This window comes from Cololabis saira, chromosome 10 (assembly GCF_033807715.1).
Source record: "Cololabis saira isolate AMF1-May2022 chromosome 10, fColSai1.1, whole genome shotgun sequence".
NCBI classification, from domain to species: domain Eukaryota; kingdom Metazoa; phylum Chordata; class Actinopteri; order Beloniformes; family Belonidae; genus Cololabis; species Cololabis saira.
The window spans coordinates 8,728,523-8,754,392 of record NC_084596.1 but is presented as its reverse complement, the minus strand read 5'-3'; the positions used below and the strand labels follow the sequence as shown (position 1 = coordinate 8,754,392).

Sequence of the window (25,870 nt, the reverse complement as noted above, 5' to 3'; positions counted from 1 at the left end):
TACTGAAAAATTATTTTAAATGTATTGAAATTACTAGCACCAGGTATATTAGTCATATTTAATACTGAATCAAAATCAAAAACAACAAATAACACAAAGTTCAAAAAGAGAAAATAAAAGTGCAGTTGTGCTATCATAACTTTATTTGAAAAAACACAAACAAGAGAACTTTCCCTGCATTAGTGGCTGCAGTGTTGCCTGTTTTGCACTGAACATCCTTTCAAAACGAGGTTGCAGGCTGGAAACTGCCACTCTCAAATCATGCTCAATGTTGAGCTGGGATCTGTACTTAGTTTTTAGAGAAGCAGCAGCTGAAAAGCCTCTCGCAGAGATATGAAGTGGCAAAGGGAAGAAGGATGTTTAAAGCTTTCTGTCCAATGACGCAATGCGCCCATTGTATTATTGTAAAGGCTGATGCGCTGTGTGAGACACATTAAGCAACCCAACTGTCCTTTTTAAGCCACATAGATGTACTACTTGTATAACGTTTACCATTATGCCGTTGTGCTGTTTATTGTGTTTTTGGAATTGATATGAGCGCGCAGCGGTGCGTAAAAGTATATATTTATTTGCTACAGGTTTGCCGGAGCGCGCTCCGGCTTGCTCCCCCTCAAATTAAGCCCTGGCTAGGCCTATACAGTGGCACACTGGCACAGCAGCCCGTCATAACAGCCCGTCATAACTATAAAATACAGTAGCCTACGCCAACCTTTTATTTATTTGAATAATGTGACAGGTTTTATTTTATTTTATTTTTCCATCATCCCTCCCTCCTGTCTGGAGGGGGGGGGGGGCGGGAGCTGGGGGAGGGGGTGCGGTACCAAGAGGAGGGGGTGCTGCCGCACCCCCAGCACCCCTACTTCCCGCAGTGCAGAATGCAGAATGATGTCATTCTGCATATTAAGTAGCCATGTGCTACTGCACGCTACCTAAGCTTCTCTAGCCCAGCAAAGGAAGCTGTCTTACTTTCTTTCTTTATTCATTTAAGGACAGTTTTGCCTATTATTGACTCGATAGCACCATATACTGGTTGAAAATGGAACACAGAGAAACTACACGACACGCTTAAGTGATGCGTCTGCTGCGCACCGAGGAAATTTACTTCCGGTTGCGAACAGTCAGAGAATGCGGACGCACGTGTGTGTGATCGCGTAAAATAAATCTTCTAACAGTGACAGACAGACATGCACACGCTGTTAGTGTAGTATGCAGCTTTTTGTTACGCGTGATGTAGTCTGCGTACGTAACAATGCACACACGCACGCACGTCTCACAAAAATGTTCTATCAACTTCATGCGTGCGTTCATGCGTGCGTTCGCAAAAAACGTGTAAATGTTACACGTAGTCACTACGCGTACTGTGATCACGCGTGTGCAGCAGTCATTACGCATGAACGTGCGCGTACACGCGTGACCGTTATAAATCAATGGGGAAACTACATTACATGTTACCCGTTGCTTTGCTGCACAGGCGTCAAAGCACGCGCTAGTGACACGCTCAGTCGACAGCTGCGCACGCATTATGACTCGCATGGAACTTCATAGTGTGCGTGTGCGTGTGCGTGTGCGTGTGCGTGTGCGTGTGTGTGTGTGTGTGTGTGTGTGTGTGTGTGTGTGTGTGTGTACATGCATGTGTGTGCACGTGTGTGTGTACATGTATGTGTGTGTGTACGAGCATGTGTGTGTGTGTACATGCATGTTTGTGTGCGTGCGCGTGCGTGTGTGTGTGTGCGCACATGTTCATGAAACCCGCTAACAAACTTCCTGTTATGTTCAAGTTAAACATTTGAAATCTAACAGATTTAAAATATAAAAACTGAAATCATCATCATCATCATCATCATCATCATCATCATCATCATCATCATCATCATCATCATCATCATCATCATCATCATCATCATCATTGTGATGGAGGTTTTCCATCCCTCCATGCCACATGGTTAAATGTCATGCTATGTGTATTCATGTTTGTGATTGTGTAATTTAGGAGGATTCATTGGCCTGCAGTTCTTGGCAGCTATGGAAGTTAGTCCTACACAAAGCCTGGTACATAAACCAGCAGGGGGGGCAGTACCACACACAGTTGTTTGTTGCTACTCTAAGCACTGCTAACATGTTTGCAAGGTGTGATGGTCTGCAACTTGTGTTGATGGAGCCACACAGAGATCAGATGTCGGCCAATATATAGTATAATTATAGTAAAGAAGATGATGTTGTCAATAGAGGGTATGCATTGATGTCACTTCCACTGGACTTGACAGTGACCTGTACAGTTACCCCAAGAACCAGTGGTTCATGGACATTAATATTTGGTACAGTTACCCCAAGAACCAGTGGTCCATGGACATTAATATTTGGCCACGAATCCAGTTTCCTGATATTTATATGTACTTAATTTCTACGCCGGGGAAATACACGAAGCAAAACTTGAAGGCTTACAAAAGCCTTGATGCTTGGTCCGACTTCAAGGCTGGATTTGTTGTAGAAATTAAAGTGATGAGGACACCGAACTTTATGATTTGACCGTTTAACGTTAGCTACCCAAAAATCCAACATTACCTGATACAAAATGGGAACTGAAAATCCACGTTTCGGTGCCTGGAATCCAGTTGTTTCTGTGAATGGCAGAGATGCATTTGTCTCTCTTAAGCTTATTTTTCGGCAGTCTGTAAAACGATAACTCAGATTTCTTGATAAATCTATGAGTTCAGTCGATCGCACAACAGCTCTTTACCATTTTAGATGTTTTCCAGTTGCTCAAACTGAAAGTTTACGCTGCCACTCAGTCTTTCTGACACTCAGTCTTTCTGCCACTCAGTCTTTCTGACACTCAGTGGGCGTAACCCGCTGTGAAGTTGCATCTGTGACGTCATGCACATTCCCTCTATTACGTAGATGCTCTTGGCCAGGTGATGTGTATTATGTGTGTGTGTGTAAACTGTATCCCTACGCTGGTATGTGGTCTTGTCCAATCCCTGTGGGGAGGGTATATAAGAGCTCAATAAGCTCAATATAAGAGGTGGTGAAGGGTGGTTGTCAGTGGTCTGTATTACTGTGTTTGTAATAAATGCCCCCACAAGAGTTAACTTGATTTCTGCCTCAGCCTCCTCACTTCCCCATATTTAAGGCCGCCATTCACCATCATCGTCATCGTCATCGTCATCATCATCATCATCATCATCATCATCATCATCATCATCATCATCATCATCACGTTTGTTCCTTCAGGGTTTCGTAGTTTCATTAAGAACATTTTCAAGAAAATCTGACTCTTTTCAAACTGGATCGATGACGGTTCAGGGCTGTCGACCAGCCGGTATAAATATGGTAATATTTTAGAGTGAATGTGGGAGGGACTCCAGATTTTATCTCCAGAAACGTTTGTAAGCTTCCCGAAGGCGGGACCTGGTCTTCGCGCCTCGGAGCCGGTTTGGTCATTTCCCTCCGTCCAGCCGCTTCATCAGAGGCAGAAAAGGCAGCGAGGACTTTGGACCGTCGTAATGATGGAACATTAACCTCCTGCAGCCATAAAGCTATAAAACTCACACATCCAACCGTTTAGTTTCTGGGTTCACCTGAAAACCAGGACCAGCAGAACCAGCACAAAGATATAATAGAGAACAATAGACAGCAATGATATAACAATATACTTGAATAACTATATAAGAGTAGATATGCTATATATACTGGTTCATATATTTACCTCCTATTATATACATAAAAATGACTATAAATCTATATATCGACATATCTACTTATAACTATAAATCACTTTATATTAATAGAGATATAGATACACAAATACTACTACAAATAATACAACTCAATATATCCATATACATACCTACATATAACATATCTATATCCATAATATACGTCTATATGTCTACATACAGGACTGTCTCAGAAAATTACAATATTGTGATTTTCTGTAATGCAATTACAAAAACAAAAATGTCATACATTCTGGATTCATTACAAATCAACTGAAATATTGCAAGCCTTTTATTATTTTAATATTGCTGATCATGGCTTACAGTTTAAGAAAAACTCAAATATCCTATCTCAAAAAATTTGAATATTCTGGGAATCTTAATCTTAAACTGTAAACCATAATCAGCAATATTAAAATAATAAAAGGCTTGCAATATTTCAGTTGATTTGTAATGAATCCAGAATGTATGACTTTTCTGTTTTTTTAATTGCATTACAGAAAATAAAGAACTTTATCACAATATTCTAATTTTCTGAGACAGTACTGTTCCTACATAAAACATATCTATATCCATAATATACGTCTATATGTCTACATATATTAATAAATGTACATATCTACATGTTTATTCGCATCTGTATTTTGAATAGAATGTTTCTTTGTATCTTTTTTTAAATTGTGACATGTTTTGACTTTGTTTTAGCTCCATGTTCAGGCTGTTCCACAGTTTCATCCGCAGGTCGACATATATAATATATAATAATATATACAGTATACATGTATCATACAGAAGCTCTTCAGTGTTTGTGCGTCTGTTGAGAACTTAAAAATTAAACTCACGGAGGGAAAGAGGAAAAAAGGAGATATGTGTGCGTATATATATGTATATATTAAATATAGTAATAATGCACATATATACACTTTTGGTTTCTACCGTCATGGTATCAATCAATAATATGTGTGCAGACAAGGTAAAAAAAAAAAAAAAAAAAAAAAAAAAAAATTAAACTCACCCCTGAGGTTGTAGCCTCCCTCTCTTTCAAAAAATATCCCCTGTATTTGTCCTGGTAATGAATTATTCTTTGCTTTGAACATTTTTTTGTGCTGTATTGAAACTGACAAGATCCAGAAATTTTAGTGATTCTGATTGTAGAAATAATTGATTATTGTGATCCTGGTAACCTGCGATGTGTATAATTCTCATTGCTCTTGTCTGTAGTATGCACAATGCACATTATGATTACAAAAAGTACAGGAATCATCAACATCAGTACATTTAGAAATAATACTAGTAACTGGGCCAGTCGGCTCCAGTTTCACCTGAACTCCCAGAGATGTGACATCATGGGTAATAAATGAGGTTCAGGAGGCGGCGCTGCTCCTGACTCGCATCACGAGTTTAGAAACCTGGATGTTTGTTCACCTCTTCCTTTATTACACTTTATGGATTCAATATGGAAAACATGTGCAGCATCAGTTCAGTTTCTGTTTCACCCAAAACCGAACCGGTTTTACAGTCAGATAAATCTGTCTCCTACTTTTTTATTATTCGGAATCACACAAGCTTTACAGCAGTATAAAAAAAGCACACCCATGTTATATCTCTACTGCGATCCATTTTTCTTTTCCTTGCAAACAGAAAAAAGAATAAAAACATAAACAAGGGGTGTTTTCATTAAGATCAAGAGAAAAAAAAACTTTATGTAAAGACAAATGGGTAAATGAAATACATCTCAAACAAAAGCAAGGCGTCTCAGGGAAATATAACTTTTCCAATCTTCCCAGATTGCTTCAAATTTGAATTGTTGCAGCCTCATAGAGAACGTTATCCTCTCCATTACAAAGATATGGTAAATTATGTCGTACCAATCATCTAATGAAGGAGCATCTGGCTTAAGCCTCTTCTTGGTAATAGCTTTTCGCGCAGCTACACTTATCAAACCAAACAGGTATCTTGATTCCACAATCATAGATACAGAGTGCGCAAATCCAAAAAAAGTTTGTCCCAGTTAAACAAACTGAATGCCAGAAAGCATTTACTTTTGGACCAAAACAAATGGTAGTGGTTTCGCCTCCTGGGAGCCACGTAACCTCCAGAGCTGGAGGAGCCTGAGTGGTGACAACTCTGAGCAGGTGTAATAAAATATCTGATAAGAGACTTCCAGCCAAAAGAAATACATTTTATTAACATCCCCCCCCACTGCTGGTACTTTCCCGCCTCCCAAGACCCGGTTTCTCCTTCAGGGTCCATATGGAACATTCTGTCCCTCCTCAATGCCAAAAACCCAAACAGAACAAACATCTGAACAGCGATCAGGGGCCTTATTTATAAAGCTTGCTTGCGCACAAAACAGGGCTTGAAAGATGCGCAAGCCACCTTCTATGCAAAGGTTGGGATTTAAAAAGAAAATATTAACCGAAAAATGTGTGTATCTTTACGCCAACCCTGACCCTCGCGCACAAACATTTTGAAGATCTGGGGAACTGGTGACGCAGGCGGTGAGGTGATGAAATGAAGCCAGATTCATGTCATACTTTTAATGTCATCACATATCAGACTTATAGATCCATGTACACCCAAGCCGGTGTTCTGCCGAGGTGTCAGACCTCGACAGAAAATACTACCGTACCATCCCTGTTTCTTTTATCTCAGTTTCTTTCAAAGGCTTTTTCATGCAAATGGACGATTTAAAAGCAGGAAGTCAGAAAGTGCTTCACATAGATCTATGTGTACAACGCTATGGTGGAAGAAAAAAACCCGTCAAATGCAGCATGTCCGCGGTGCAGGACACGCCGTGCTGGTGTCGTGCCAAAAAGTGATTGCATGCCAGAATCTGATTTCTCCCCTGAAAATGGGTCTTTTTCCCTGCCAAAAATTTATTGAAGGCCAAATACAGTTAATGAAAGGTTGTTTCGTCCGATACGGGCCGATACGGGTGGATACCGGCCAATATGGGCCGAAACGGGCCGATACAAGCTGATACAGGTCAATACAGGCCAATACGGCCGATATGGGCCGATACGGGCTGATACGGTCCAATACAGGCCGATACGGGCCGATACGGGCCGATGTGGGCATATACGGGCCAATGCGGGCCGATACGGACCAATATGGGCCGATAGGGGCCAATACGGGCCAATACAGGCCAATGCGGGCCGATATGGGCCGATACGGGCAGATGCGGGTCGATAGGGGCCGATATGGGCAGATACGGGCAGATAGGGTCCAATATGGGCCAATAGGGGCCGATAGGGGCCAATACGGGCAGATACGGACCAATATGGGCCGATACCGCCCATATGTTTTGAGCTAAGTGGGGCGAGCCTCCCTCTGACCCTCACGCCGCCCCCCCTGCTGCAGTCAGGTTAGCGTACCTGAGGTGTGGCTGCACACTTTCTGTCATCGTCTTCATCATCAGTTCCTGGGAGGACGTGGGGGGGGGAGCTGCAGGGAGTGGCCCCGTGGTTTATGGCCCCTAGTAGGGTGTAAAGTCCTCCTACTGCAGCCGCGGACATCAGATTAACGAGTCGTAACAGGAGCAGAGACAAAGACACCCTGTCAGCCTGAGTTCAGCTACCGACGCTCATCGCAGGACGTCCACCGGCTGGATATTCGTTTTATTCCAGTTCCTCCTCCACATTTCCCTGTTTTTTTCGTGTGATCTGGTTTTTTTGGACTCATCGCAACCATGTCGACGGCTGTGGAGGCAACCGGGTTCATCATGTGCATCGTCAGCTGGCTGGTCACCGGGGCGGCGCTGGTCAACGACTACTGGAAGATCTCCACCGTGTCCGGCAGCGTCATCATCTCCCAGAGGCAGTTCGAGAACCTGTGGCACTCCTGTGCCGAGAACAGCGGCGGCATCGCCGAGTGTCGGGACTTTGAATCGATGCTCGCCCTTCCCGGTGAGACCAGAACACCACGACCTTAAGTAGACCCGTCGTTCAGTCCGTCTAAATCTGAAGCTCGAGGGTAGAGACGGTCGGCGGGAGGAGGCCGCTCAAAAACGCTGAACGTTCGGTTATCAGGCAGCTATCAACGTCTTCATCTAGATATTCAATAATCAATAACATCTGTGATGATTTAATCACTTTTTGTTAAAGTTAATGAAGAGACTGGAGGGGTTGAGAGGAAATAATGAGGTCAAGTTATTCGTAGACGATGTCAGACAGGAAGTCGGCTAATGTCTAAACGGAGTTTGGTTATCAGGCAGCTATCAATGTCTTCATCTAGATATTCAATAATCAATAACATCTGTGATGATTTATTCACTTTTTGTGAAAGTTAATGAAGAGACTGGAGGGGTTGAGAGGAAGTCAAGTTCTTCGTAGACGATGTCAGACAGGAAGTTGGCTAATGTCTAAAAGGAGATTTCGACCTTCAACAAGAGTGTTTTTGTCAAATTTCTTTGAAAGCCCGTTAGAACCGCTGCACCAGAACTTCGGCCCGTGTGTTATCTGGCACCGTTTTTGAACTGGCGGTCCAAAGGTTGGATCTCAGACGTTTCCCGCCTAAAACCGCCAGATAACCGCCAGGCCGAAGCCCCGGCAGACTTTATCCAAATGACATGAATTAATTCATCTGAGGGTTGTGTTTGGGCCCGTTGTCTTGGTAGGAAACGGTTCTGAAGCGGTTCTGAAGAGGAAGCAGCTTCTTCCTCAGGTTACTGATGTACTTTATTAAAGGCATCAGAGATAACGAGCTCTCGGCTGTGTGGGATTTCCCTGAAATGTGTTTTACGGTTTAAACGCCTCTAATCAACCAAACTCTTCCTTTTCCAGGGACGTAATTTACAAGCGTTTTCTCTCTGATATCAGAAACCTCTCAGCTTGAAACCTGGTTTATTTACAGCTCTACAGTTCAGCGTTTAGTGAGATGGTTTCTCCCGGAGTGAGGCAGGAATATTGTGGCCACAGGTCTGATTCGTTGGCACGGTGAACTTTGACCTGGGGGACTTCCTGTAGCCAGCTCGGCCGTCGCCTCTGCTGAAACTCATAAATGGGTGTGGCAGGTTTTTACAATCAGCAGAGTCCATCGTGTTAATGAATTACCGCGGCGACGGGGAAGGACACGCCCGGTTATCATTTCCCTCCACGGGTTTACGTGATTACTGAAGTTGGACACTCGTCTTGTTTAAATCCAGCCGTTGGATCCGATCATTACGTCACTCTCTCATCCTGGAAAGAGGATCAAATAAATGTGTTTATAGAAAACTGACAAAAACATCTGAAAAAACAGAAGTCGGTGAAGTTTTTATTCTCAGCTTTGCTTCATCTTTTCTGTATACTGTACTTCGCTTTTTGTCAAATCAGGAACTTGGAGGCAGAAATCATCGATAATAAAGACATAAACAAATAGATCAGATCAAGGGCGTAGGTTTGGTCTCAACATTGGTAGGGACGATATATAACGGCATAACCTGCATGTTCACTTTTTGCTGGAGACGGGACATTAATAAGACCAAACAGATTGGGTGAACGGGTGTCAGGGCTACATTTGTCACGAATATGAACTTAATTAATTGATAGGCTAAATGATCAATGCAAAATAAATCTGTATCGACTAATACTAACTTTCATATGTATTGGTTCACCTGATACACAGTTCCATTCAAACCTTTGTTTTCAAAAACTACTAAAGAAACATTTTGAAAACTTCCAGAATATTCGTGGATTTTATTAGCGATTTAAATTGCAATATTTGAACATAACTTAAATTATATTAACATACACAATAAATACAAACTTATTAATAATCTCTTTACTACTACTTAAGGAACTACATGTTAGCCTACATTGTCCTTCACCACAAGAGTAATACATTGCTTTAATTGGTTGTCTCTTTCACCTTCTTTTCCCTCATTGTCATCTCTAAAATGCATCAGTGGGTTGAGCATCATGAAAAAATGGTCAAGTCATCAGCCAATCAAACGTGCGTTTGAGGGAAAAAAATGTACCGGCAAATTCAGCCAATGAAAAGGAGTAAATGTAAGTCTGAACATAATGAAAATAATTCACTTAATAATGGTAGGGTCAGTTCTATCCTTACAACATTTGGGAAGACAATCTAAATGACCTATTTATCTGAACTCATTATATAATGCAAATAAGGTTGCTTAAAAGTTGGTGGGGACAATTTGAGCCTCCTGAAAAGTTGGTAGTGTTATGTCCCTACCGTCCCTATGCAAACCTACGCCCTTGGATCAGATGAATAATCGAGTTGACGGGCAAAACAAGGAATAAAGACAATGATTGACAGCAAGATGACGGACAGGAAGAGGACACAAGAGCAGAGAGACGAGGAAAGACGTCCAGAGGCACAAAGGAGGTTTAAGAGACACAGGAGAACTTAGACAGAGGAGGACTTAGAGACCAGAGGTGTCTTCAGTATTCACATTCATTACTCAGGTAGAAGTATAGATACTAGAGTTTAAAAATACTCCTGTAGAAGTTGAAGTATCAACTCAAGACACTGCAAAAAGTCAAACTTCATGTTCATGTTATCATTTATCCTAACCTTTATTGGAATGTACATCCAAGTTTAGTTGCAGGAATCTGAGGGAACGGATGTAAGAACAAAACTGGACAAGAACATCTGAAAAAAAAGATACAGATAATTGCGTGAAAATGTAAGGAGTAAAAGTAAAAAGTCGTCTGAACAATAATTACTCCAGTGAAGTATAAATAACCTTAAGTAAGCTAACGAAGTATTTGTACTTTGTTACTTGACACCTCTAGGAGGACGTCAAAGATGAACTCAGATCTGAGACTTAATAGAAAAACCCAGAGAAGTAACAGAACCTGAACGCCGAGCAGCAGAACCCGGGGACGAAGAGAACCCATGAAACCAGAACCATCAACACCAACTCTAAACCAAACACTCAGGGAACAGCGTTATTGAAGTTGTTCTTCTGTTTGTTTTTTACTTCTACATTTATGTTTGAATTTATGAAATTAACCAACTTAGGTCATCGATTCAAAACGTCCATCCATCCATCCATCCAGTTTATGATTAAAGTCCATTTTCTTTTATAAAAAAGTCGAAATGTCGAGAATAATGTTGCAATACAATTTTGAGAAAAAAGTTGAAATGCTGAGATTAATGTTGAAACACAATTTCAAGAATAATATCGAAATTTCGTGAATAAAGTTGAAATTTTGCCTTTTTTCTCAGATTTCGACTTTTTTTCGACATTTTGACTTTTTTCTTGACATTTCGACTTTTTTCTTGAAATTGTACTTCAACATTATTCTCGACATTTTGACCCCGGCTCTAGTCATGTGACCCCGGCTCTAGTCATGTGACCCCTGTTCTTTTATAGTTTATGATTAAAGTCCTCTCAACCCGTTTTTTATTGAAACATTTACTAAATTCAGTTTGATCCAACTGGGATTCAGTTATCAATTGAATCAGCCGGTTTTATAAATCATCTCTGAATAAAAACTGCCTCTCAGTTCGTGATGCGTCCACAGAGCCGGCCCAAGGCATAAGCGAACTAAGCAGCTGCTTAGGGCCCTGTGGCCACTAGGGGGCTCCCAAGAGTTAAAAAAATAATAAAATGATTTTGACATAAATACACATATTGACGAGGTACTGTTTATCTCAGTTGAGTCAGTTTAATTATAGTTCTAGTTTTGTAGTACTTTGTTGTTGCACATTTCTGTTGCAGTTTATTTAAAACCAAAAATAAAGTAGATAACGTGTTTACAGTAAATGGTTTATAAATGATCTATTTGATTATTTTGTTTCTTTTAGTAGGTCTACACTGTAGATGACACTCAGTATCACACTTGGTACTACATCACTTTAAATATTAAGTGTAAATCAACCCCAGGCCGCTCTTGTAGCTGAATTTGCTCCATTTCAGATTAAAAACCATAGATGGGTAAAAACATGCCAGGCTGACAGTAGGATGATGGAAACATCTCTGCTGCAACTGTGCAGCTCTCTGACCTTTTATCCGTTGCTTCTCTGTGTGGCCAGTAGTTGCTGACTTTGCTAAATATTAATTGAAAGATTTTTCTGCAAATTTGTTAATCTGTTGTAGCTTCCATGGTCTTAATCCCTGTGGATTACAATCTAACTATAACGAAAAGTTCTTACATCTACTGTAGTTTTACAAGTGTATTTGTAAAGACAGGGAAGAACATGAAATAAGTTGATAGTGGGTGTGTGAATGATCAATAATCAGTATTATTGGCAGTAATAGAGTGCCCCAAAATCACATTTTGCTTAGGGCCCCATGGAGGTTTGGGCCGGTGTGTCCAAACACATTTTCTTCTACAAATAACCTTTAATAGCAGTCTCAACTCTGGCCAGAACCTGGTGACGTTCCCCTGCTCACCGGCCTCCTCCCCTCCCGTCTGCAGGTCACGTCCAGGCCTGCCGCGCTCTCATGATCATCTCCCTGCTGCTGGGCCTCGGCTGCCTCATCGTGTCTCTGCTCGGCCTCAAGTGCATCAAGATCGGCTCCACCGCCGAGGAGTCCAAGGCCAAGATCGCCACCATCGGGGGGATCCTGAGCATCCTGGGAGGTACGGTCCCATCAGGCTTTGGTGCAGCAGTAAATGTGAAGTGAAGGTTATGAGCGTCATTTCCAACACATTTGAATTCAGACTGAGTGAAAGACCAGTTTATAGTTTTATAGTTTTATAGTTTTATAGTTTTATTTGGATCCCCATCAGCTACAGTAAAACTGCAGCTATTCTTCCTGGGGTCCGACACATAATACACAGTACATTACAACAAAACATTTAAAGCAAACCTAAAGAGGTAGCATATAAAAAAGTGTTTTTTATTTGTATTTTTGTTTATTTTGTTTTCTTATTTACATTTATTTATTATTGATTATTATTGTTTTGTTTTGTATTCACTACTGTTTCATGTTTGAAATAAAATTTCAATTCAATTCAATTCAAAAAGGAAAAAAATAAAAAATAAAAAGTAATTCCGTTTAACATATATAAATATGATATAATGATATAAATAAAAACAATACACATTCATACATTTTATAACATCAACAAGTTCATATATATTCATATATATATATATATATATATATATATATATATATATATATATATATATATATATATATATATATATATATATATATAAACACAGGACTGTCTCAGAAAATTATTTATTATTTATTTTTTAATATTGCTGATCATGGCTTACAGTTTAAGAAAACTCAAATATTCTATCTCAAAAAATTTGAATATTCTGGAAATCTTAATCTTAAACTGTAAACCATGATCAGCAATATTAAAATAATAAAAGGCTTGCAATATTTCAGTTGATATGTAATGAATCCAGAATGTATGACATTTTTTTTTTTTATTGCATTACACAAAATAAAGAACTTTATCACAATATTCTAATTTTCTGAGACAGTCCTGTACACACACATATATATATATTTTTATTTTATTTTCACACATATATATTTTATTTTATTTTATTTTCACACATATATATATATATATATATATATATATATATATATATATATATATATATATATATATATATATATTCATATAAATACACATATATATGTACACATACCCATATCTACAGTATTTATTTATTTAATAATAATATTTATTTAATAATAATTAAATAGGTTTGCAGTGCGTTATGTCTCGGACATGCTATGATCTCGCCTGAGCTAAGGTAAGGTAACTTTATTGATACCTGAAGGTAGATTTGTTTGCAGGTAAAAAGTAGAAACTTACAACAACCATACAGTACAGTGACAGAGACACGAGACAAACAGGAGAATAACAGAACAAAACATTGACGGACAAACAAAACTAATGCTCCAGATTGAATAAGCAATACAATAGATAAATAAATGCATCATGTGAGATGGACTCAGCTAGTCTGTGTAGCTGCCCATTAAAGAGGCTCTATGTTGAGTTATCTAAGTTGAGAGATAAAAGATTAGATACAGCATCTATAGAACATGGTGAGCAGCTTTTTGTCAATGTGAAAAGATGACAGCTTCCTGAAGCAGTGGGACGTTGGTTTAGTCTGCTGGAGTTGGTGGAGTCTTCTGAAGATCTGAAGATCTGAAGATCCGTGTTCATGTTCGCTGTTTTGTGTGGGCAGGTCTGTGCTGCATGACGGCCTGTTCCTGGTACGGGTTCCAGGTCGTGGAGGATTTCCACAACCCGTTCAACGGGGGAGTGAGGTGAGTTACCGGCAGCTCAAGCAGCATCATCGCTGAGTAATAAACACGACGACAACAATACTGGTGCTGGATGAACCGGCAGGCTAGACTTCCATCAGTCAGATGTTTTCCAAACGACATAAATCTGGAGACGGATGTAAGAGTATTAGGGCCATGCAGGAGAAAAAATATTTGAGAGGGGAAGATTTTTTTTTAATGTGCACTTTGAGAAAAAAGTCGAAATGTCAAGAAAAAAGTTGAAATGTCGAGATTAATGTTGAAATACAATTTCGAGAAAAAAGTCGAAATTTCGTGAATAAAGTCGAAATTTCGCCTTTTTCTCAACATTTGAACTTTATTCACGAAATTTTTACTTTTTCTCAACATTTTGACTTTTTTCTCAAAATTTTATTTCAACATTATTCTCAACATTTCGAATTTTTTCTCAACATTTCAACTTTATTCACAAAATTTTGACTTTTTTCTCAACATTTCGACTTTTTTCTCAAAATTGTACTTCAAAAATAATCTCGACATTTCAACTTTTTTCTCAAAGTGCATAATGAAAAAAAAATCTTCCTCTAAAATATTATTTTTGATTTTCTCCTGCCTGGCCCTAATACTCTTCCGTACAGATGTGATGTAAGCATAGACGGATTACCGCATGGGCAAAGTGGGCGTGTGCCCAGGGCCCTGGAGCAAATGGGGGCCCTCGGCTTTCAAACATTTTTTTTTTTTTTATGTGTAAATTAAAATAAATTTACAAACTCATAGGGCCCAATGATAGGGCCCCGTTTTGTGTGATACGTTCATATATAATCGTAAATTGTAGGCTATAATTACGATAAAATGTGCATTTTGCGGCCAGTGTAGACTAATTCCTACTTTACAACTGTCCTGAACGCATCAGGGCCGTGAGCCAACGCTGATTGGCTGGAAAGCCTGATTTATGGTTCCGCGTTAAATCGACGCAGAGCCTCCGCGCAACGCCGCGTACCCTACGCCGTAGGCTCTGCGTTGGTTTAACGCGGAACCGTAAATCAGCCTTAACAGTTAGAACCAATTTGCCGACTCGGCAAATTTGCAGACATGAAGGAGATGGGCGCTAAACTTTAAAAGAGGCCTAAGCATGTACAAAGTTTTATGGAAGAGTCAACTACCATTGGTGAGTTAGTGTAACCTTCATAAATAATCTCTTTATCAGAATGTTGTGGTAGCTTTGACCACCTGCCTATTTGAATGAGTTCGTGTTGTTGTCAACGAGACCGCCGAGTATATTCTCTGTTAGAGCTCAGAAATGATGTTATAGACCGCTGTGTCTATATCTATCTAAATAGATTGTGTAATGTTTTTTTTGTGTATTTAAGCTGAATGAAAGATGGAACTGAGTCAGTCCGTGACTGAGTTTTCAGCGCCGTGTGATTGACAGCTGTCAGGTGTGTGTGTGTGTGTGTGTGTGTGTGTGTGTGTGTGTGTGTGTGTGTGTGTGTGTGTGTGTGTGTGTGTGTGTGTGTGTGTGTGTGTGTGTGTGTGTGTGTGTGTGTGTGTGTGCGTGTGCATGTGCGTGTGTGCGTGCGTGCGTGCTTCTGAACAAGTTTGTGACTTTACTCTGGGACTTTACTTTACTTTACTTTACTCTGCATAGGCCTATAAGCTTGCTTAGCTCAATAAAAGTGAGAATAAATGTAGTTTGATGGGTAGGATGATGTTGTTGAACGTTAAAATTACTATCATAAGGGCCCATGGAGAATGCTCCGCCCCCTCTGTACTGAGACCCACGCTCCGCCACTCCGCCATCCACAGGCACCGTGCACGTAGGATATTATTGTAGATAGGGGCCCATAGCGAGTTTGTGTCCAGGGCCCGTGGTCATGATAATCCGTCCTTGGATGTAAGATATCGCTTTGTAATTCAAGCGAGGCTGCAGTTCCTCAGATGACCACTAGAGGGGGCTTTAAACGTGAGTCAGTCTCACCTGGATGTAAAAATACTCATATTTTCATTTTATTTTAACTTTTGCCTCTAAATTAATCCAATATAAGACCGATTTATTTCAACTATCTAACTACAACGTGTGGAAATCTGGACTTTACTCTAGTAGTAGTAGTAGTAGTACTACTACTAGTAGTAGTAGTACTACGACTTTACTCTCACTTCATTTAGGAACTAGGGCTCATATACTGTACATTTATTCTGCAAAAGGGTGGACAAAAATTCAGGACAAAATTAATGGAACGTTGTGTTTCTGTAAAATGTATCAGTTTATGGAACAATCTGGATACAGAAGCCAAAGAAGGCAAATCAAACATTACATTTAAAAGAATAATAAAAGCCAGTTTGATGAAGAAATATCATGATAATTGTTAAGTTAGGTGGGTTTTCTTTTTTTTCTCTGTCTCTTTTTAGCACCATTGTCATATTTTTTACCATCTGTGTTTGACGACAGCTATTTTGTTTGATTTTATAACTTTGTTGTAGTTTTGGTTTAGTTTTTTTTTGTTTGTTTGTTGTTTTTTTTTTAATTACATTTATTGGAAATTAGTTTTTTGTTAATAGCGTAATTTGTAATTAGTTTTTTTTATTATTACATTAATTGAAATTTGATTTCTTAGGAAAAAGGGACAGATAAAATAAGCTTAGTCTTCTTTCTGTTTCCTTTCATTCAAGGAAAGAGATTTGTTGTAATTATATTGAACTGTTAGTTTTTCTTTTAATGTATGCAATAAAGGATAAAGAAAGAAAGAAAGAAAGAAAGAAAGAAAGAAAGAAAGAAAGAAAGAAAGAAAGAAAGAAAGAAAGAAAGAAAGAAAGAAAGAAAGAAAGAAAGAAAGAAAGAAAGAAAGAAAGAAAGAAAGAACATGAAGAGGCTTAAAAGTATCCTACATTTAAGTTTACAACTAATCGTGGCAGCATGTGTTCATTAAGACTTTTAAAACAACATAACCAGGTTTCCACCCTCAGCATGTGAGAGTGTTATTATCTGTAGCATGAACTATGATGAAGACAGAAGGGTTGAGGACCCATGTGATCCCTGCTCTTGTCATGTGACCTCCTTCTCCTGTGTGTGCAGGTTTGAGCTGGGCACCGGGCTCTACCTGGGCTGGGCCGGGGCCTCCCTGTCTATCCTGGGCGGGGCCATGCTCTGCACCGCCTGTAAGAGGGCGACGCCTGGTGGCAAGAAAGGGTAACTACAGCACCGAGCATGGACTTCTGAGTCTGTGTCTCTCTGTGTCTTTGTCTTTTTGTGTCTGTATCTTTGTGTTTGTGTGTCTTTGTGTGTCTGTGACTACGTTTACATGCAGTCAAAATTCGGGTTATTGCTAATATTCCGGTTACTGAAACATTCTGAATATTCTGTTTACATGGTAATTCATCATTCGGGATATCTGGATCAAACCAGCGACGCACAGAGAACGTGATGACGCAATTACCGTCATTTCCACTTTTTCTTCCTGTATCCAAATTCAAAACAAATGCTGCTTCGCGCAACTTTTCTCTCACCTTCTTGTAAATCTTCTATCCCGGTACTTTCTACCATCTACAAATGCAGAAATGTTCATATCCTTCATTACATTTAAGAAGTGATTCGTCTCCTCCTGGTCTTGTGTTTCTCCGTGTTTATAAGAACTTCCTGGACTCAAAAAACCAGGATTCCTTGTGAACAGAGCATGTGCAAAAAACAAATTCATGTTCCGTTTGATGGGGATATCCCGTTAGGCGTTTACATGACCCAATATTCAGGTTTTAAAAGGAGTAACCCAGGGCTCATATTCCGGTTTTTAAAAACCGGAATATGAGCAAATTCGGGTTATTCAAAGGGGTTATTGGTGTTTACATGGCCGTGCAAATTCGGGTCATTGCCAATATTGGGGTTTTAAAAGGGTTATTGATGCATGGAAACGCAGTCAGTGTCTCTGTGGGTTTGTCTTTGTGTCTGTGTTTTTTTGTGTCTGTGTTTTTTTGTCTCTGTGTCTCTGTGTCTTTGTGTCTTTGAGATGAACATATTTGTGATGACAAACATCTTAAACGTTTGTTTGTTGTTTTTCAGCTACTATTCCAACCCCCCCCAGAAGGTTTACACCGCTACAGCCAAGTCTGACCGGGAGTCGTCCAGAGCCTACGTCTAAACACACACACACACACACACACACACACACACACACACACACACACACACACACACACACACACACACACACACACACACACACACACACACACACACACACACACACACACACACACACACACACACACACACACCTCGTCCACTTCCTGAAGGCTCACTTGAACTTGAAGCTTTTTCTGTTTTGAATAAAAGACGATAGTCTTCTGAGTGTTCGGCTGGAGGACGTCCCTGCAGGGTCCTCCAGTCCTCTCTATGTCCCGGTCCCACACAGACCAACCGAGCTGTCTCCTGTCTCCTGTCTCCTGTCCCCGTGTAGCTTACATGTTTTTGACGTTTTTCACTTGAAATCTTATGAATACTGAAGGATTGTTGATCATTGCTGGTGGTTGTAATTAACCTGTTTGTTTTTGCTTAATAAACTTTATATTACTCAACAAATGACTTTTTTTAATCTTTCATTAATTTTCATTTTTTTGAAGATAAAGTGATCACATGCATTTTAAGATCAAATTACGTCAAAGGCCCTGTCCCAATCCCCCCCTACCTCTACTTTTCAGCACCACCCCTAAATTTTGTGCGTTCCCGTGAGGATAGTGGTGTCCCAATTCCTCTTTCCACCTAGGGGGAGTGCTGAAAACGAGGGTAGTGGATATGAATCTATCCCTACGGATCGAGGGTTTTCCGATGCACACCAGTTTTATCCAGGGCCAGAAAAATTTCCCAGAATGCTTTTCGTCATCATTTGCGGACTGAATCAATTGACTGAATGGACTAAATTGCGTACCCTACGCCGTAGGCTCTGTGTCGATTTAACGCGGACCCATAAATCAGCTCCCGAGCCGGCAGCCGGCTGAACTCATCTCGAAGTTTTTTTGGAGCAAATTTCTTAACAGGCGTAGCTACAACTGTTAGATTTCATCTATTAAACCAACATTTATCTTCCTAAATGATTTATTTCAGCCAGAGGTAATTCTCCACAGAGCTGCAGGTTTCTCCCCGGGACGACGGCGCAGGTTGACCCGGCCGTGAGCTGCTGCTGCTCCCAGCCGGCGGCTCTTCTCCGAAAACATTGTATCAAATTTCTTAACAGGCATTATTTGGATAAACTGAGCCCAGGTTGGGGATCTTAACGGTTACTTTTACACCTGAAAAAATATTAAAACTTAATAAAGTGGCATATTAACAGCGCTACAGCTGAAATTAAAACAGCTTTTATCTCTGGGCTTCCTGATATGGTGCGACGTATGTGCAAACGTAACTACGCAGTCGCTTACGTACCCGAACGTAAACCACGCAGTGACGTAGCAAAATTTAGGGGTGGTGCTGAAAGTAGGGGTAGGGGGAGTATTGGGACAGGGCCCTGGGAAGATTACAAGTGCCCTAAAATCTGTGGCTTCTTTTTTAGGGGTAGTGGTAGTGAGGGAGGGCTAGTGGTAGAAAGTAGGGGGTGTATTGGGATTGGCCCAAATTCTCAATAGCTGTCATGTGCGTTTGTTGTTTTTTTTTTTTTTTGTCTCTTCTGAGAAATCCAGGCTTCTTGAAGGCTTTTCCTAGTTTTTGTTTTTCTTATTTGTTCATGAACGCACATCGGCAACATTTTCTTCGAACTGGAACCGAGAACAGAAAATATGCCTCGTTTACAGAATATCCCGTGCGTCCTCATACGTTTGTCAGTGGAAAAAAAGAAAATGATTTCTTGAGAAATGGAAATTAGATCATTTTTTCACATCTACAAGTCACATGATTAAACATGATCATCAGGAGGGGTTTGTGCCTGTGGGTTAGGGTTACTCCCTCAGACGTCCTTAAGACGTCCTTAAGACGTCCTTCAAATGTCCCTCAGACGTCTCAGAGCAATATTGGTCAGAATCCACGAGGTAAATATTCTAACAAACTCAGGACAGATCAATGATCCAAGAATAATTTTAAAGAATGGGAAATCACATTGAAGGTTTGTTAAGTTAATTCACACATTCCATTCTTAAGGTTTTTTCTCAGAGCTGTGAAAGGCCTGAGAGGATGTGAATGGTTCTGGTTTTTCTCAATCCAATCCAATCCACTTTATTTATATAGCACATTTTAAAAAACAACAAGGTTACCAAAGTGCTGCACAATGAGTAAAGCAAGACATAATAAAATAGTAAAAACTAAAAAGTAAAATAGATAAGAGCACATAAAAGCACGAAATAAAAACACACCAAACAGACACAACCAGTGATTCAGAAACATAAAAGACAAAACGGAGACCACACAACTCTCATGCTGGAGTAAAAGCCAAAGAATAAAAATAAGTTTTAAGACGAGATTTAAAAATTTCTAGTGTGGGGGCCATTTTGATGTGGAGAAGTAGCTCGTTCCAAAGTTTAGGGGCTATTGCTGAAAAGGCACGGTCGCCCTTGGTTTTTTGCCTGGTTTTGGGAACGACAAGACGTGACTGAGCAGAGAAACCTCAAAGACCTCGAGGGAGTGTAAACGTGTAGGAGGTCTGAGATGTATTTTGGTGCCAACCCATTTAATGACTCAAAAACAAACAATAGTATTTTTAAATTAATTCTAAAAGAGACAGGGAGCCAGTGAAGGGAGGCCAGAACGGGGGTGATGTGATCATGCTTGCGGGTTCCTGTTAAAAGACGAGCAGCCGCGTTTTGGACTAACTGTAAGCGAGCAAGGGAGGTCTGGTTGACGCCAGTATAGAGGGCATTACAGTAGTCCAAACGGGTTGAGATAAAAGCTACAGCTACGAATCAAGCCAGAAATCTGGGTGAAATTATTGACTCAGACCTGAACTTCAACAGCCATCTAAAGTTTATCACTACATCTTCCTATTACCACCTAAAAAACATTGCTAGAATTAAGAGGTTTCTGTCTAAACAAGACATGGAAAAACGTATTCATGCATTCATTTTCAGTAGGTTGGATTATTGCAATGGCATCTTTACAGGCCTTAACAAGAAATCTATCAGGCAGCTGCAGCTGATCTAGAACGCTGGAGAGTCCTTACAAACACCAGGAAACTGGACCACATTACACCGGTCATGAAATCACTACACTGACTTCAGTGAGTGAAGGGATAGAGTTTAAAATCTTACTGCTGGTCTACAAAGCACTGAATGGTCTTGGACCAAAATCCCTGCTGGATCTGTTAGTTCCTATGAAGCTCCCAGACCCCTGAGGTTCATCTGGATCTGATTGTTGTGGTTCCAGAACCAGAACCAAGCAAGGTGAGGCAGCGTTCAGTTATTCTGCTCCTCACCGGTGGAACAAACTTCCTGTAGACCTGAGGTCTGCTCCAACTGTCAGCTCCTTTAAAGCAGCACTATGTAACTTTTCCACCTTAAAGGAGACCTATTATGGCATTTAATGTATATTTTAAACAGGCCTTGAATGTCTTAAAAACAATCTAAAGCTTGTTTTTTCTACATAAATCAGAAATCCAGCCTGTGGGCCCTGTCACTAGTTTTACCGCTTCTAACCTCTTTTTCTGTGCTCCATTCTAAGGGAAGGGGGGGGTATGATAATGAGGCTCTGTGCTGATTGGCTCCCTGAATGACGTGAAGCAGGGGAGGAGAATAAACCTCGCTCCGCCAGAGCAGCCCGAGCCTGTAAATAAATCACAACACTGAATTTTCACAGATGGCAACTTTATTGTTAAAAAAATTAAATATGAGTTGTATATAAATAACATTTATGCACTATTTCAGCCGGATCTGCCCGGCGGATGCTGAACGCTGGCCCCGGAGCCACGCCGGGCGCCCAGCATGGCTCCGGGGCGCCCGTTACCGGTGATCAAACCGACAGATTTCGCTGAAAATCTCGGAGGGTGAAGCTGGTCCAGCCTGGGACGTACCCCAGAAATCCCTGCTCCCAAAGCGGCTGGGAACCTGGACAATTTAGTCGGAAACCCCGCTTTGGAAACCAGAAAGTAGGCTGGAGCAGCGCGCATCACTGCAGCTTTAACCAGGGAATCTGACCGGTTCCGACCGGCCGGGGCCGCAGGAACCCGCCTGGACTGGTAGCAGGGACTCCCGGGGACCGACCAGCGGAATTTCAGCCGGATCTGCCCGGCGGATTCTGCGCGCTGGCGCCGCAACGCCACGGCCGGCGCACAGATCGGCTCCGGAGCGCATCCGCGGCGCATCGCCCGTTACCGGGGATCAAACCGACAGATTTGACTGAAAATCTTTGAGGGTGAAGCTGGTCTGACCTGGGACAGACCTCCGAGGACCCAGCTCCCAAACCACCCAGAAAAAGACCTTCCAACAGGTTTAATGAACCTCTGTCATGGTCTGAGGGGTCTGTATCTCCTTCACTGGCACTATGTAACTTTGAGGAGCATGGTAGGAACCCTTCCACACTAAAAAACTACACATTTTTACGGCTTTGACTGCTTTACGGCATACGTCACTTCCCCCTCTTTCCCGATTCGTAGTGGATACAAAGCTGGGCGGGGCCTGGAGTGCAGAGCTCAGCAGAAGCTGGTGTCATGGCCGAAGCAGCGAAAAAACCCAAGAAAATAAAAGTAAAAAAAAAAATAAAAAAAATAAAAATAAAATCGGAGGAGGCGAAAAAAGAAAGCGGGAAAGTAACAAGCTAAATGCCCGGACAAAAAAATAAAAAAAAATAAAAAAATAAAATGCCCGGACAAGAATAAACATTGGCCCGGCGTTCACTCGCTGGCGTGAGCTGAAAGACGAGGAGGGATGTCCGACCGATGGGGATTTATGGGGATAAAACGAGAGACAGTTATGATACAAATGTAAATGTAGAGTTCTATGTTCAATAAAAATCTAAATTAGAATGTTTTCACATCCAAGGGATTCGTCTTGGGTTCTAGTATTTTTCCTGAGAACTGTAGAATTGTGCAGGGCTGATCTGCAAAATATAAGGAATGGGCATTCAGTTATTCACAGGTTATAAAGTATTTTTTTATTTTGTCTGTAAGTATGTTGGACTACTAATTTATAACGAAGTCCCTCTAAAAAACGTGACAGGAAAAAGGTGCAGAGCGTATGAGTTTGTAGGGCACATTATCTCGCTAAAACAACTTAATAAAACCAAGTTTAACTTAGTGTTTTTCAACATCGTCATATTATATTGTTTAGCCAAAAATAGATACATTACCTCTTCGTTATCCATCCTGCAAACGATCGCTGAAAACAGAAAAGTAGTTTTGAAAGTCCGTCCCGTCTTCTCTCATCAAAACAAATGCAGCGACGGGGACAGGATCTTTCCGGCAGTACGCTCTGGTGCTCATGGGAAACGTAGTGTTCTTTCTGTTAAAGCACTACCGCTTTTATCCAAAGGAGCCGCCAAACTCAACAAAAGCTGAAAGTTACATGGTGCTGCTTTAAATCGGGCCTAAAAACATTACTGTTTACTGAAGCGTACTCTTAAATTAAAAACTTACCTGCTGTACTCTACTGCCCTTATTTTTAACAGCTTGTGCTTTTTATTATTTTACCTCTTTTCTTATAATTTTATTTCATTTTATTTGTTATTTACTGTTTAATTTTGTCTTGCCGCTTTTAATGTTGATGTAAAGCACTTTGAATTACCTTGTGTTGAATTGTGCTATACAAATAAACTTGCCTTGCCTTCAGACCGGTTGAGGAACTTCGGGGTCATTTAGACTGAACATTTTTGTCTCCTGCGGTGCTTCTCTCCTCTGCAGGTTCTTCTTCAACTTGTCTGGAGACATTTTCACCAGGTTTTGTTTTCACAGCCTGATTCAGTTAAACTCCCAGTTCTGTTGTGCTGAGGTGTTTATTTCCCTCCTTTTTCCTCGTGTCATCCTTTTCTCAGCTAATGAAAGGTGGCGCCGACCCACGGCTCGGTCTGCCAACTCATGTTGTCTGTTTGTTTGTTGTCTTGGGACGGCTTTGCTGGACTGAAACTTCATATACCGGGAAGCTGGCTAAATGACAAACAAAGAATCTGGAGTCTTTGGTCAACCTTGTATTAAAATGTTCCATCTAAATAAATCTGACCTGGACCTTGTTCTACTCGTTTGATGTTTTTCAGCATCTTTTTAATTTTGTATCTTTTCATCATCAATAACTGACTTTTATGCATCTCTTTGTTGAATTTAATGCTATGTGGTTGTTTTGGTCGTCGTCCGTTTCTTTCTTGACTCTTGTTGCCGTCCCTCTCACATTTCTGTGGTATTTTCGTATTTTCATGCTTATTTCAGATATTTGATCTGTTTTTGTTCATTTGTAGATCCAATTTTTTTGTGTAGAGAGTCTGTGGCTTAAGTTTGTTTGTTTTGTTTTATTGTTTGCACTCGTAAAAAGGAACATTACACAGAGAAAAAAGTTAAGAAAAGATGTGCAGAGAGGTCATAAAAAACCCAAAGGGCTTATAAGCGACTCCCCCCTCCTAAAAACAAGAAAAAATAAAAAACAATAATTCTAAAAACCATATAAGCACAATACATAGGCCTATATAGTATAACCGATAACTCAGTTATACAATACTTCAGAATAGAATTAAATAGCTTAGAAATATATTTGAATAATGGTGAATGAGCAACACAGATATATTAAAAATCTATAAACTTTTTTTCAGCTTTCTTTTGAATGCAGATAATGTTGAGCATGTTTCACTTAGATGTTTTAAACTGTTACGGAAGAGTATTAGGGCCATGCAGGAGAAAAAATATTTAAGAGGGGAAGATTTTTTTTTTATGGTGCACTTCGAGAAAAAAGTCGACATGTCGAGATTAATGTTGAAATACAATTTCAATAATAAAGTCCAAATTTCGAGAATAAAGCAGAAATTTCACCTTTTTTCTCAACATTTCAACTTTATTCACGAAATTTTGACTTTTTTCTCAACATTTCGACTTTTTTCTCGAAATTGTACTTCAACATTAATCTCGAAATTTTGACTTTTATTTTATTTTATTTTTTAGACAAAACTTTATTGAAAATATACAAACTCTCAAAGAGGATAATGGACAAATATCAATTTAAATGCAATATGAAAAGAAATAAAAATAAAAAGTGGGGATTCTTGTAAGGAATACAAAAACAAGGCGCTCTAAGAATTAAAAGGTTCATATGAATAACAAAATAATTTAAGCATTTAAATTCATATAATGGAGCATAGAAAAGGAGAGGAATTATTAAATTAGAATAACAAATAACGAGCAAAGTCTAGACTTATTTTACTTGCATTTTTGTTTTCTACTCTTTTGAGACATGTGAAAAAAATCTGAAAATCATTAATAAAACCCCGGAAGGAGGGTTTACAATTTCTCCATTTGGCACAATGAATATGGTTCTTAGCCAGTAAAAAAATGATATTAATAATATCAGAAACAGAAAATTCCAAATTATCCATGAAGAAAATAATATGGCTTAATTCAAAAGGTGGAACATTATTAATTTTAAAAGATATCCAATTGTGTATGTCTGTCTAGAAACAATGAAACAAAGGACATTGATAAAACAAACGATCCAGTGCTTCTTCATCCTTTTTGCAGAAGGAACATTGATCTACCTCAAATTTAAATTTAAAAAAAAAAAATTCTGCCACAGGATAGACCTTATTCATAATTTTAAAATTTACTTCTTTAACTTTAGGCAAAATAGGCCATTTAATACATTTGGAATGCGCTTTGTTTAATGTACTTTGTCACAAGTTGAGGTCCTTAGTTAGTTTGTGGTTGTTTTACTTCTCCTAGGTAGGTTCACCTGAGACTGTTTGCTCTTCCACGTGATCTGCGTCTGTGATTTCATCGTGTTCATCTCCGGTGTGATAAAGATGATTAATGGAGTGCAGGCGGTAATCCACCTGTGTCTCTACCTGCTGACAGGCAGGACGCCGGATTAAATCTGC

The 25,870-nt window shown here is 40.0% G+C and overlaps 1 protein-coding gene across 1 annotated transcript; it reads left to right on the top strand.

The window, feature by feature from the left end:
- The first annotated feature begins 7,226 nt into the window (after positions 1–7,226).
- Positions 7,227–18,466, top strand: cldn15la (claudin 15-like a). Its single transcript, XM_061730969.1, has 5 exons — positions 7,227–7,624; positions 12,089–12,253; positions 13,839–13,920; positions 16,970–17,083; positions 17,948–18,466. The coding sequence occupies exons 1-5, from the start codon at positions 7,408–7,410 to the stop codon at positions 18,024–18,026; spliced, it is 657 nt and encodes a 218-aa protein (XP_061586953.1). The 5' UTR covers positions 7,227–7,407; the 3' UTR covers positions 18,027–18,466.
- The last annotated feature ends 7,404 nt before the right edge of the window (positions 18,467–25,870 follow it).